Source organism: Apium graveolens, chromosome 11 (genome assembly GCF_009905375.1).
Source record: "Apium graveolens cultivar Ventura chromosome 11, ASM990537v1, whole genome shotgun sequence".
Lineage (NCBI taxonomy): Eukaryota > Viridiplantae > Streptophyta > Magnoliopsida > Apiales > Apiaceae > Apium > Apium graveolens.
In genome coordinates, this window is record NC_133657.1 from 205,618,089 (window position 1) to 205,632,301 (window position 14,213).

At 34.1% G+C, this 14,213-nt stretch overlaps 2 protein-coding genes across 7 annotated transcripts; both read right to left on the reverse strand.

Moving 5' to 3' along the window:
- Positions 1–374: 374 nt before the first annotated feature.
- LOC141697347 (phosphatidylinositol/phosphatidylcholine transfer protein SFH11) lies at positions 375–4,060 on the reverse strand. Of its 4 annotated transcripts, XM_074501655.1 has the most exons (12): positions 3,922–4,060; positions 3,649–3,812; positions 3,466–3,565; positions 3,127–3,393; positions 2,912–2,989; positions 2,309–2,410; positions 2,153–2,202; positions 1,881–1,989; positions 1,674–1,754; positions 975–1,109; positions 853–894; positions 375–779 (listed from the first exon to the last, which is right to left on the reverse strand). In XM_074501655.1, the coding sequence occupies exons 2-12, from the start codon at positions 3,801–3,803 to the stop codon at positions 726–728; spliced, it is 1,173 nt and encodes a 390-aa protein (XP_074357756.1). In that variant the 5' UTR covers positions 3,804–3,812; positions 3,922–4,060; the 3' UTR covers positions 375–725. The 4 variants fall into 4 exon arrangements, with proteins under 4 accessions (XP_074357756.1, XP_074357755.1, XP_074357754.1 ...); XM_074501654.1 differs by having other exon boundaries at positions 975–1,049; positions 3,649–3,980; XM_074501653.1 differs by having other exon boundaries at positions 3,649–3,980.
- On the reverse strand, positions 4,001–11,738 carry LOC141697346 (chaperone protein dnaJ 13-like). 3 transcript variants are annotated; one of them, XR_012564667.1, is made up of 14 exons: positions 11,536–11,738; positions 10,726–10,923; positions 10,530–10,644; positions 10,196–10,282; positions 9,988–10,076; positions 9,025–9,109; positions 8,189–8,242; positions 7,667–7,747; positions 6,717–6,794; positions 5,904–6,143; positions 5,059–5,166; positions 4,900–4,978; positions 4,239–4,324; positions 4,089–4,133 (listed from the first exon to the last, which is right to left on the reverse strand). XR_012564667.1 is itself a non-coding variant. In XM_074501652.1 (13 exons), the coding sequence occupies exons 1-12, from the start codon at positions 11,721–11,723 to the stop codon at positions 4,922–4,924; spliced, it is 1,380 nt and encodes a 459-aa protein (XP_074357753.1). In that variant the 5' UTR covers positions 11,724–11,738; the 3' UTR covers positions 4,001–4,133; positions 4,900–4,921. The 3 variants fall into 3 exon arrangements, 2 of the variants coding, with proteins under 2 accessions (XP_074357753.1, XP_074357751.1); XM_074501652.1 differs by lacking the exon at positions 4,239–4,324 and having other exon boundaries at positions 4,001–4,133; XM_074501650.1 differs by lacking the exons at positions 4,089–4,133; positions 4,239–4,324 and having other exon boundaries at positions 4,558–4,978.
- Positions 11,739–14,213: the final 2,475 nt, after the last annotated feature.

Below are 14,213 nucleotides of genomic sequence, written 5' to 3' on the forward strand. Positions count from 1 at the left end.
CAAACTTTCGATAAATCTTTTTTCCGGTAATATTAGTAATTTTCGTAACGTATAACAAAAATATGTTTGTGAAAAGATTGTAATAGTGTTCATGTTTTTGATGTTATGAAACAAAAAAATACTAGTATTATAATTTTACAACAATCTAATTTGCAGTGTGTTACATCCTCACTTCTATTTTGCTATTTCTTTGAAAATTTTACTTTTATTAAAAAAATTAAATGACAAATAAATGGGGAAATTTGTGTTGGATAAAGAGATCTGACAATTAATTTTGACATTTTTTTTAAAGATAACTAAGTAGGAATAACATTCTACTACTCCATATATCCAACTTATTTGTTGTATTAACTTTTTATGATCAAATTGACTCGTAAATAAAAATTTATTCTTTCATTATTTTGAAAAACTGAAAAAATACAAATTAAAGTACATTAAACATCCTTTCTGATGAAATTTTCGGTCAAAGTTAGTTCAATTTGACCGTAAAAAATCAAATAAGACAGATAAATTGGGTGAAAGAATGTGCCAATGTTGGTATAATGTATGGACAAGTCTCAAAGCATCTTCTTAGCTTCAATTGCACTTCATTTTTCTGGTAATGAATAACACCACTCCATAAGGAGCACAACCAACTAGTATTCTAATGTGTGCCATCCTTGAAGATTTTGATCAGATAAAAGGAAACAGCATTGCAGGCCAAGAGACTGGTTGATCTTAAACTTTTAGATGTTCTTGCCAAGTAGCTCTTCCATGTGCTGGCCTAGTCCTTTCAAGACCTGCAACAAAATCAGAGTTTCTATTTCTCTTTTCTTTTTTAAATCAACTACCAATTTAGCTACTTCTACTCACCATTTTGGTTCCCTCAATCGACGTTTCAAGCATCTGGATTTGCTGTCACCCCGAAAAACAAATGTTACTAAAATGAGCTTAAATGTTTTTGATATTATGCAGAGGTTTTGATATTTGCTCACCTTTTTGGCATCTTTGAGTGCAGCTTCCAGTGCTTGGAGTTTAAGATGTAATGGCTTATCAATAACATTAACGCCCTGCAAACGTGTGTATTCTGCTGGGCTTACATCGTATACATCTTTAATACAAATATTATTCTGCATTGAGTGAAACCAGCAGGCTTAAGAAGTACCATTTGTCCATGTGTGAATCATGACTAACTGTGGCATGCATATATGCTCTATGGCTGTTAGCAAAATAATATGGCATTTGCAAGGTACTTTTCTCAAGAAAGTCAGAAGCAGTGTTTTAGTTTAGAACTTTTGTTTCCAATAAAAATATATACTCTGAAAGTGCATGAAAGGTTCAAAACCTTAATCACATTCTATCAGAAAGATCACTACAACTTGTGCCTATGGTGATTGCAATTACGCTTTAAGCATGCTACTATCAATATGGTTTCATCTTAATCCTATCGTTGAAATGATATTTGTCCGATTCACAATCTTAAGATAACTAAGGGACTGTCTGTCTACTGGTCTCAGCCTAACAGTGAACATACTTGTGGTTTTTTGTAGTAGTGTAATAAATTTAAAGCCTTTGCTGCGGCTTTTGGAACTGGGGAGAAAAGCGCCTGTTATGATAATTATTGTATCACTCATCACTTTCACTGATGTCTTTCCCTACAATCTGAGAGTAATCTTATGAAGTCTGTTTCTTACCATATCAGAACGCGTATTCTCATTGGTAGTTGCAGCACTACTTTCTCCATCATGTATATGTTCCTTAGCATCGATCATTTCCTGGAACAGAAGATATCTATTATTACTGAATCATTTTAGGCAGCAAATACACTTTGTGTGAAGTTCACTAGTGCTACATATTCTTTGTCAAGTACAGAAGATTCATCAAGATTTTAAAAAGACCACCTGAAGCAATCTCATGATATCTGGATCATTCCAAGGTCCTTTGTCGCTAAAATGGCATCCCCCATATTCACTGCATGTGCAGTTTCCACCCAAAAAGGCTGGCAAATTGCTGAGGAATTGATTCATGATCAGTAGTCACACAACAAGAACTGGTAATAGTAATTATCATAATTATACAGCACATTAAAAAGTTATATATAGACCAAATAAAAAATATCAAGTCCATCATGCATATTAATCTGTTGCATAAAAGGTTATACAGTAGAAGTGACCTTGGATCAATAACTTCAAGCAGCTTATTCGTGTAGTTGCTCCCAAGTACCTGCACTTGTTATTAAAACCTCAGGATTACTAGTCAAAAATTGAGTATATGCACAATACTGTAATAGTGGTGGAAGTTATTTGTTCATAATGTAGAATATGTTTACTTGAATTTTTGCTAGTGTCCGGGCATCAAGAAAAGCTTTGAGCACTTTCCAAAGGGCTCTAAATCCAGAGCCAGCATTCACAACAAAGACTTGATGCAGAGTCTACAAATACATAAAGTGGCTAATAGATATAGTAAATTGTAAAAGAGAGATAGATAAACACCATGCTAAAGAGCACAGAAGCCATCAAAAACTCGTTGCTGCCTAGGTATGAGCACTACTGGTCCTAAAACTTCGAAAGTAGGAAGCTTAGTGAGAAAATATACTGGAGATCAGAAGCGCTCTGTTCTATATTCTACTGAATAATCAGCCTAAAGATTCAAATATCATTTATCATTAACAGAATATAATATATCGTGATATGTTCCGAGCAGCAATATGCCAATATCGAATTCCAGTTTCTATTTATCAAAACCATGATAGTCATACTAGCTATCATTATTCTGATGATATAGCAGGCAGTTCAAATATGAATTCCAACTATATATCTGAACCTCTGCATTGTTTGTTTATGAGACTTGGTCATGCTGAAAATTTTCACATCTTCAATTTACAACAAAGAAAAGCAAAAAAATAGTTAAAAAATGCCTGTATTCCACATACTCCAGGATAATAATTGCTGTCGATCTTTTGAAGTTCCATGAAGAGAGTTCTTGCAGGTTTTGTGAAGTTGGACATACCCTATACATTCGAAGTTAGATTGTATAAGAGTTCAGCGATCCTTTAATAAAAACTAGTGCATAGAAGATAAATGTTTTTAGGTCTTCACTTGACCTATATGGTTCTGCTAAAGTACTTGAAAGACAGTATATGTTTACCACGCCTTTGACATCTAAGATAGTTGTAGATGAAGCTATATGCCTCTTCGCTGCAATGGAACATGAGGGGAACCTCCAACTCAATGTTTTCTCTTGTTCACTTACGTGATACTTCAAGAATCTTTCAATTGTAGTTATTTGCAGGAGGGCGTTAAGATCTACTGATCCCGTCCGTTCTATATATATAGGCCTACCACATCTATCAACTCCATGATATCCATGAGGATAACATATCTTTAACTCCCTGTACTCTTCAAATTTAAATTCCTGAAAAGATTATGTGAGATATAAACATCGGTTAATATGTTCAAAGAAAACTAAAATATATGATATATTCACCTTGCAAATTGCATCAACATCATATTCTCTCCTCCATTTGAGATAATTTAGAAACGCTTCTTTTGCTTTTATCAGATCAAAATTCTTCATACGTAAAAATCTGAATATGTTAAAGAACACTGTCAGAATGCATTGTGCTTATAGATAAACCGTTTCATGGTTCAGAACTTATCAAAAACATACCTTAAGAGAGTGTGATAATCATTGTGCTTTTGCAGAACCAGCCCGTCAAGAGAAAGCATTTTGCGCAAAGATTCAACTAAAACTTCCTCTTTCGAATCATGGGGTGCTTCAAAACCATGTAGCACACTTTGGTTCTTTACTGTGCCCTTCATCATTCTATGAAACTTCAATGAATAAAATTTTATCACTTTAAATATCGTAACCCAGGACAACCTCCTACACTTTTCTTCAGAGTTAAATGGCCTAATAGCCTGAGGGGGAGAGCAAATAAACCTGCTTGATTCTTTACCACTCCTATCCTTCAACCTGAAAAACTGCCTGATCTTTTCCATCCAACATCTTTGGGTTTACACGTATATATGGTTAATGAAGTTACCATGCAACCAGCATTTAGCTATGTATAACAGTCGTACACACTGTACAAGACTCCAGACTACAACAACAACGGAGTCTAGAAATGTCCCGGCTGCAAAGAAGAAATGAACCTGGAATCAAAATATATATAGTATCAGCTGTGAAGTGTAACATGATTGGATTTCAGAATATAAGGAAATTATAAAAGTTAAAAATCTAAATTCTAAAGCACCAACCATAGTGTGAATAGGAAGGCTAGGCAAAGAATTTAAGCACGAGATACCATGCTTTATTTGATAAGGAATCTGGAATTTTAGTATATCTGAATGTAAAGAAAGCACCAGAAGTCAATTTACTATGACATGAAACATGTTTCTTGCTATTAACGATTAAAACTAACATAATTTCTGTATTACTATTTGAAGATTAACAGGAAGGTCCATTTCTCAAATTATTGACCCCTGTTTTAATATTATTTTTTAAATAGATGTGCTAAGTTTTTTTCTCTCCATCTCTACAATAAAACGCACACACTTCTACATTCTGAACCATCAATTTCTCACAAAAAATTAAAATTTATGGAAATGTCTTACAATGATCGAAATTAAAATGTAGCAACGCGATCTTCAAAATCTTCCAGACAGCCGTATTAGACAGAGGATCAAATATTAAGACTGTTTGACAGACGAACTGCAATGTGCTGTTAACAGCAGCCTTTTACAGTTTTACTAGGTAACTTTGACCCAGCAAAACGACTGTAATAAGATATTAGATTTTGCAATGACATCCCAGAGGCACCTGAGCATTCTAAACTTAACAAAACTGCAGAGACACCCAGAGTTCTTACTACTTCTACATCTTGACATTAATAACTGCTGTGTAAATAGAATCTTTTACGTATTTTGGAGAGGTAGACGCTTCATCTTCTGTGTGCTTCCTGAGGTATGATTAACTCCTCATAATCATCAACTTCAACCTGGTTTATTATAGAGCTTAGTTTTCGGTCATTGAGGTATTGTATTCTTTACAAATATGACAAATTGAACAATTGGGTACCTCGTATATGTTGCCATGATAAGTGTACTCTACAAGTAAATGCTTAGCCTCACCTGGACAAGGATCACAAAAGCCCATGATGCCTGACTTCTTTACATCCTCATGAAGCTGTTGTGCACACATCAGAAGCACATGTTATACAATATTTTCATTACATTATAGCCAGAATAAAAAATCCGCCATTATATACACTAAAACACTTGCAGGCAGTAGCAACCAACAGTCATGTGTTTGCCCAATATTCCTTGGATATGTTGAGCGTGTAAAAAATGAAAGAGTTTAGCAACCTAACTAACTTATTTGGAGAAGCCTCCAAAAAGAAAATGTAAACAATTTAAATCAAGGGAATATTAAACAATTATGTAAAAGCTTTGCTGGAATGGCTGATTAGGAGCCATTTTTTCCAATTACACACAAAGACCCGGAGGGAACACTAGTATTTGTTTTTGTGTTTGTTTAAACTACTTTCAAGTCCCAACTCCAATTCCTTTATGCGACAGAAAAGATTTATAGTGGTTTTGCAGAACATATCAACAGATTACATCCAGCAGTACAAACATTATTGGCATTAGAATCTTAATTAACGATTAATAGGAGATAAGATAAATGACAAAAAGGTTAATAAACTGAATTATGTGTAGTCATTAGTAACCCAAGCTCAGTTTTAATAGTCTTACATGGAAGATAAGGTACAGAATAAGCAGCATTAATAATATACAACATCAATATTGTAGACATACAAAAAAAACTACAAACAAGAGAAAGCACAACATAAAAAATTACGAGTAACCAGATTTAGGGTTAGAATTATTGAATCAACAAAAGTGGTCGGGTGATATAGATACCTTAAGTTGTAGAGAATCATTGACCAAAAAATTTAGAGGCAGCGTGACATCGAAAACTTGTGAAGCCAACTCTTCCTTCTGTTCTTCTGGATGAAATCTTTTCTTCATATATTTAGGGTTTCCATAGATTGCTTCTGTAATCACCAATCCACCTGTTTCTACTTGCTGACTCCTTTTCCTATTTGCGACGTTTTCAAGCAATCGCTGAGCTTTCTGGGCCGCTACTCTCCCCTGCTGAACCTATTTAAAAAAAAAGGATTACTGAAATGTCTGCAATGTCTTCTAAGAGGCTATGAAAAGAGTTGAAGTAGCCACTGACAACTTTCAAATTATATAAAAGAAAAAAGAAAAGAAAATATGACAACCAATGTCCTGACTCTTTGCCATTTGTATGTCGGCCAAAGTACAATCATTTAGCATTCGAATCATCCAATTTAGTTAGCAACTCAATATCCTACTCATTAGCAGTCAAACTTGTAAAACACTGTCCACTATAAAGGTCTTAATAGTATGTGAAATGCAAAAATCAGAGCTTGCATTATCTTTTGTTAGGGCAAGTACTTCGTCCAACAACCAACCCTTTGGAGGAAAGATTTAAAGTTGCTTTGCAGCAGTACAATAGTTGTATTTGTTTCAGAACAATGGAACCAGTGAATTAACCAAATTTGTTATTAGCTTTATCAGTGTGCGTATAAGGTCACTTAAATATGATTCTGCCACAACACATGACTCCGAGGCTTTTATGTTCGGAACAAGCATGACTAAGACATTTACAAACAAGAAAATAGTAACTAAAATCCAGAAATTCCATACCTCGGCCTGAGTTCTATCAACAACCTCCATTGCTTTCTGCTTTTCCCGTTTCAGATAATAAGGCTTAAAAACAAATGACTGCAAGCATAAACAAGTAGACCAATCAGACAAGGTAAAATGTAAGAAATTTAAATATATTCATCGGCTATACTAAAGCTTTTGTGTCTAACATTCAGATATTCAGTAAAGATGTAGCATGACAAAAGCACGGCTTCGACTGTGGAAGGACCAAACCATATTTTATGATTACTACAGAAAGAGAGACAAAACCGAACAGCATTTTTTTACAAGGTAAAGTGTTATTTTAATATATAGCTCAAGCCATTGCTAGTAGTGGAGTGGTAAACTTAATACATTTCTGGAACAAAGATACAAAACTAAACAGCCTCCACTTTCTTCATTCTTCTTCTGTTATCCCCATCAGAAACACTGACATAAGTTAAATGGCAGATATAGAGGCGACTCCCTTTCCCTGTTAGTGTGCCATATGGAAGTACCATATTATATCCAACTCTTTAGGCGACACAACCCTTTAGCTACATATTGTATGATATGAGCCTTATGATACATTTGCTGCTTCTAATAACCGTTTAGGCATATTTAACAAACATTTTCAACTGCAAAGAATTTATAAAAAAATTTAAGTTTCAACATAATGTGTGATTATGAAGCAGCGAAGGTTAAATTTTTTGAAATGTACAAAGATTTAAATACGATGCAAATGAGTGGAAGTTACATTAAGAAAGTAATGCTGGTAAACGGATGGAAATGCAATCGAGACATTTTGTCTTCATAAGGTCATGGACCACCCTAAGAAGTATTGGCAGGTATATATATTCTTTACCAGAAAAATAATTCAGTGGGTTTTACTGTTGGTATCATGGTTCTGCAAATATTTAAAGTGACAACAATGTTAAAAAAAAGAAGAAGAGTTTAGTATTTGCAACAACCTCGAGCAAGAAATAAAGTGTTGCTGGAATAATCAATGCTCCAGCAGCAGTTGCTACATTCAGATGGCTAGAGAGCAAAATCTGCACAGAATGGCTCAATAACAAAGCAGAAGTCAATAGTTATTAGAACAATGATTATAACACATTTACATATCTATGTTCATGAATCTTTCAGAAATACATTATTATATTAGCATCGTTTGCAGTAAAAGTTTTTTACTGCATCACGCGTATTAATTTTGACCAACTATTTTAGAAACATGATTCATCTACAAAGCAAAGAAGGAGGTCTTTGGCTGAACTACATGTCATGAACCAAATTGTTCCAATTTTTGATTCAAGTAACTTTTAGTTAATATAAGAGCATTAGAGCATCGAAGGTGGTTTAGGGTGTACAAAAGGCATGTAGGCGAAATAATGAATTCTGTTATATAAGTTGTTAAAATGGAACACTCTGTTGATGGCTCTTTTACATATATTGTTGAGTTGGGGTGGATTCTAAAACATTGGAATTGAACTTACAGGAATTATCAGCTTCTGCCCGCCTCTGTGTAACTCCAATTTCCAAAAGATACCCTTGATATAGGAGATATAAGTTCAAAATATCGAATGAAAATGAAAATTTATACCAATTATTGACCTTTAACATAGGTTTCACATAATCAGCACTATATAGAATGCACTCAAGACCCTGAAAGTTCAACAAGGACCTGGAACGCGTAAGTTTATCCTTCTCCTTCTTTTAGACCAGACACATTCGCAAACGTGATCCCAAACTCTTTGCAGCTTATAATGTAATATTTTAACCATTTCAGAATCGTGAATACAAGTAAAAGGAATCTGAGACTTCTTTCAACATTTAACGACGGACTTGCAAATTACCTACATGTTCAGTACTTTAGAAAGATTACAGTGTGCCTTTCCAAAATTTTATTGCTGACCTTCACCCCTAAGATAAGGAATATTGATTCACTACTACACTTGAGGTAATTGTATTATAGAATTTCACAATCTAATGGAAACCTAAAATATTGTCATGACTCGGGGAGATTCAACTTTTTACTCATATGTGGGTTGTCTCTTGGATTCTTATCTGATGGAAGATTTGAATTTCTTGTATGCATGATAAAACTCTTCAAATGTTTTAAATATCAAATTGAATCCTCAAATTTAGTAGAGAAATTTAGGTAGCAGGAGCTTAAGTTTCTTATATACCAGCTCCTAGCTACTGTGGAGTTCATAAGTGACTATCTTGAACTATCTTAATAATAAGATGTCCAATTAGATATAACAAACACAGAGAAACAATCACATATATGGTAAAAGCAATTTACCATCTACTTGGAAAGCGAAAGTACCCGAATTCCTATTGCATATGACATGCAGACAGTGCTGAACTTGGAAATTTTTCTTCCACCTCCTACTTGAAGTTCAAGAGCACGGCTGATAGTTTAAAAAAAGAATATTTACAAGTGAGTAATATAACATGTATCAGTAAAAAATATTAATGTAAAAATTAATTTGATTCCTTTTTAAAGACACAGTTCAAAGCATAATTTGATAGGCGACATATTTTCGTATTGGATACTGAGATATTTTTCAACCAGCTCAAATTCAACATAAGTTTTGTATACTAGATATTATTCATTATTTCATTTTCAGCACTTCATGTGAATACAAAGACTGACTATATTCTTCGTCTTTTGCAATGCTGGGAGTTTTAAGGGTAACAGTGCTTAGTCTGAAGAGCTTCATCTCATGTCCCTCTCTCCACTATCTCCACGATGAGGACACCATAATATCAATTACATACAAACTAATCACCTAATATCAAGTTTCAACATTTGCATTGAATAAGCTTAATTTCAATATGAACAAACTAACAGAGAATACAAAAGGTTCAGGTGACATCACTACGAAAATGTATTTGTGTGCTGAAGTGCTTACGGATTTTAGTCAATAACTCATTGTTTCAGTTTTGTATTCTTTTTTTTTAATTTTACCAAATTCATTGTCAGCCTACACCAGGTAGCTAGTTCGTGATAAAAGCAGCCCAAACTTGCAGTCACACACGATGCGATACTCACACTTAATAAATAATTCACTCAAACTAAAATTTGGTGTGGTTGTGACTACAATCACCCCAAACCAGTTGTAATATAAAGATAGAATCAGCACAGAGAATGGTAGGAGTACCATTGTCCACATTGATGGGGCAGGAAAAAAACAGCAGATAAAGCTAGACAAAGGGAAAACATATTACATAGAGAACTTTCAAGTGCATTAGAAATCTCAAGAAAAATCAAATTTAAAAAGAGCACCTTCCTACTTTGGCAGCAACACATCCATGAGAGTTCGAGGAAAGTTGTCGAGTATACTGTACAGATGCTTCAACAGCTCTTGGGCCAATCTGTAGTAAGTTAAGAATAAATGAATATGGTTCTGAATGCTTATCTTTCTCCATAAGAACTTTGACTGGGTGTGTCGTTGTATTTATTGTTACAGTGCAAGGAAGAACATGTAATATACCTTTATCGCTCCATCTGCAGACATTTTGTCGTCTTCCTTTCTCCATCCAACAGTGATTAGTGACTCTGAACCTAAAGAGAGCTCAATCTGGATGAAAGGAAAACATAACAAACAATCACCTTCTTAAAAGGAAATATGTAAGTTCCCTTGTACATTACACAATTCTAGGGTAGCAACTTCAGTAAACAAAAGATAATTTTTCTTAAAAAACAAATCTTCTTTTAATTCCCTAGACTTTTTAAGACACAATTTTTTCCTGATTTCTATCTAATGTAATTTTTACATCCTAACATCCTTTAAAACTAAAAAATTATGGCCGATACAGAGAGCATACATTTCCATCAGTAGACTCAGATAGGTGACGAGTCCAGGAATTGGTAAGATTGATTGAACCGTCTTTTAAAGACATGGAAAGGCCCAAGGTTGCCCCGGTGTTGGCAGTTAGTACTCTGAAGAAGATGTAGGGAATAATTGAGTAAAAGCAACATAAAAGGTAGAGCCAAGATACTTAATTATATGAATTAACCTACCGAGATGTTTGTAACCCAATGAGTGACTGTAGACCGGCAGAAGCCATGAATTCTATGCTAGAAGCAGAAGATATCTCATGCCTAAGCACAACAGTGGTTTCCCCGCCACCAGATTCTCCAGTGACTGCTAGATTACCTCCAACAGCAATGAGATTCCTTTTCGATAGTTGAGATTGAACTTCACTACTCATGGACATCCTGTAGATTTTTATACAACTAAAGTTATCTACATGAAACACTTTGTATTAACACAGTCCTATGCATGCATCATATTATGTGACTTCGTCACCTAAATAGATAAGAATTGTCGCACTTGGAAATTGGAACACTAGAATCTTAACCAAATTCTCGTGTCCTGCACAATATTTTACTCTGCACATAATTAAAAACCCTTGGAGGTTTTAGAAAGTGAGGAGATATACACAGACGTCAAGCTGATAACAATGGAGATTCTCTACAGAAAAACAAGGATCTACATTGGCTAGTCCCCTCAGATATATGATCTATCACATCAAATTCACTAGACCAACCAAGATAACAGAAGTTGTACACAGACTACAAAGAGAACATGTCTTTCATATCTGACAAAGGTTCTAGACCTATGGAATGTAATAAACTGGTTTCAAATTGGCTCAACCGAAAATTAAAATAAAAGCAGGACACGCTCGACTCGAGTATTCTGTACAGAAGCAGTCTGTTGCATAATTCACATAGGATGAAACCTTCAAGTCAGATACATAATTACAAGTAATCTAACAATGTCCTAATTGGCTGGCTAACTCATATAACTTAAGAAATATATAGGTTTACCCTTTCAGGATTCCATTGCCATGTAGCAAATCCGGAAGCGACAAATTTGCAAGAATCGTGCCAGATGGTAGGAGGGGTAAGACCTGCATATCTTGTTCTTGTTGCCTTAATTTTTCAAGTTCTTGCTTAATCTCTTCTACTTGATCCAATTCCGGACCAAGTTCTAAACCTGAATTTATCCCTTCCATACCATATATATCATATATCTGCCTCTTATTACCATCAGATAGAGGAATCTACTTTATGAAAAGCAGAAGGCATCTACTTTATGGAAAACAGAAGGCATCTATTTTATGAATTATTAGAAGACGACTAGTCTTGTAATAGAATCTCTTCCTTACTCTATAAAAGTGAGCTAAGTTTTAGGAAAGATCATCTTGTAATTTACAAGGAAGACACTTTCATAAATCCAGAGAGAACCTGTAATGTATTGTGAGTAGTAACCCTAACGGGGTTTTAAGCTAAGTATTATGTAAGGGTTTGAGAAAATTTTCAGTTGCAATATCCTTCAGCTGGAAAAAAGGGTGAAACATATTTATCAGTATGCTTCTGGCCAATTAAAAGATTTAAGAACGTAAGCAGGCAAGAGATTAACTAATAAGAAAAGAAAGCCAGAATAATTCCCAGTAAATACCAAACAATGCAGACACGAGAACCGTTCCAACATGATTGAGTGTTGCGAGACACAACTTAAGTGAGCATTTAGGCCAGGGTATTAGTAATGAATCACTACAGTTCAGGACCATTTTAGTACTTTAACTTGAAGTTCCAATTTTAAGGAGCACATCAACAACATACCTATCTCGATGTTCTAACAAGAAAGCCTGTAAGTTAATCGGCTCCTTTAAGGACGCGAACTCAAGCAGTCCCTTGAAACCGAGGTAATCAAACACAACATGATACTAAGCTAAAATAAAGCTCACAATGCCATCTCATAGCACGAAAAATACACTGTGACCATTACTAATATCTTAAAGCCACCAATGCCCTTTCTAGTTTAACTTCATTTTCTAATTAATTTGATGAAATTTTTACATAATTTTTTAGTACATTTGATCGTATTTCTTTCATCGTAGGACAACAATACCTAAAAATTTCGCGAAAGATATGCTTAAAATGCTCGTATAATCAACACTATACATAAAGATTAGATAATTAATATTCTGTCTCCACTCTCCAAACGACAAAGCCTATTAGAGGCTAATAGTAACACACATTACATCAAATCATCAGCCTAAATAACAAACTATTTCACTTATAAAAATCCAAAATATATCATGCTCAAAAATACCCGAAATATATCGTGCTAAAAAATACCAAATTATACGGTGCTCAAAAATAAATATATCTAGCCGAAATCGAAATCAAATTTCCACTACCTAACATGCATATACCTCACATATAAAAAAAGAATTACATAATTTCGGGGGTCCTAATACACATATAAGCTGCATATAAAAAAAGGATTTAATAATATGTGCGCGGGCCCTAAACGAAAGTCTTGCCCGCATATAATCAAAAGCACGGGTTACGAAATGGGGGTAATAATGTAATGTACCTGAGGAGAGTGTTTGTCAGGGTGATAAGATTGAGCCCAGTTACGATAAGCTTTTCGAATATCATCATCTGAAGCTTGGGGAAATACATTTAGTATTGCATATAATTCTGTGTTTAGAGCTTTATTTTCTTCATTATTATTGTAACTTACACAGGGGGTTTATGTTTTCAAACTGGGGTTTATGAAGAGTGACGACTTACAATATTTTATATTTGTTGCCTCTTAAAGGTTTCTTGTCAAAAAAGAAAGGATATTCGTCTCTCACAATCGTGTGTTAGAAACCGTTTAAATAACACATTATTCCAAGGAGGATCTATATTTCAACGGTCTGGATTGAAGATTTTTTTTTTACCTTCCGCTATAAATATCCGCGGAAATGACTTTTAATCATTTAATCTGAACTCTTGAAATAAAGATCTAAGGATTGTGAAGCAGTGTGTTAGATAAAGTTTATTTAACACATTATTATTAAAGATTAAAACCCAAAAAAAATGGGTTGTTCCCAAACTGAAAGCAACCATTGAACGTTAGATACCATCGAAACTCGAAATCCGATCTTAATTCTTTTAATTTGAAAATTTTAATTTAATTCTAATTTTTGGGACCGGCGAGGAATAATTAAAAAAGAATTTAATCGGCAATTTTTTTTTACAGATTAAATTTTAATATGCATTGAAATTGAGTATATGTTTTAAAACAAAATTCTTATTTGATTTGCTTGATAGAGGTTGAACTCGAATTATTAAATTTGATTTATTTTTTCGGGATTGAAAATTGTGGTATTTAACCGAGATTTGAGTTATGGGCCAAAGTTAGTATGAGAATTTGATAAAAACATGAAATAAAAGAAATGCATAAATCTGGGCTAATGGGGCCTTATGCAATAAACTACTTGAGAGAGCCCAATTTACAATTTGATTAAGCCCAATAATTAAGATGTACAGAGCGGTGGCCAGTTGGACTTGCATGTATCATGTATGTTACTACTTAGAACATCTCCAACGGTGTTAGCTATAATTGTTTGGTTAAACTGGATCTGTAAGACAATATGTAAAATTTGTTGAATTTGTAAGATATTGTACTTCGATGGTATTGGCTATATTGGTTAGTTATATTTTAA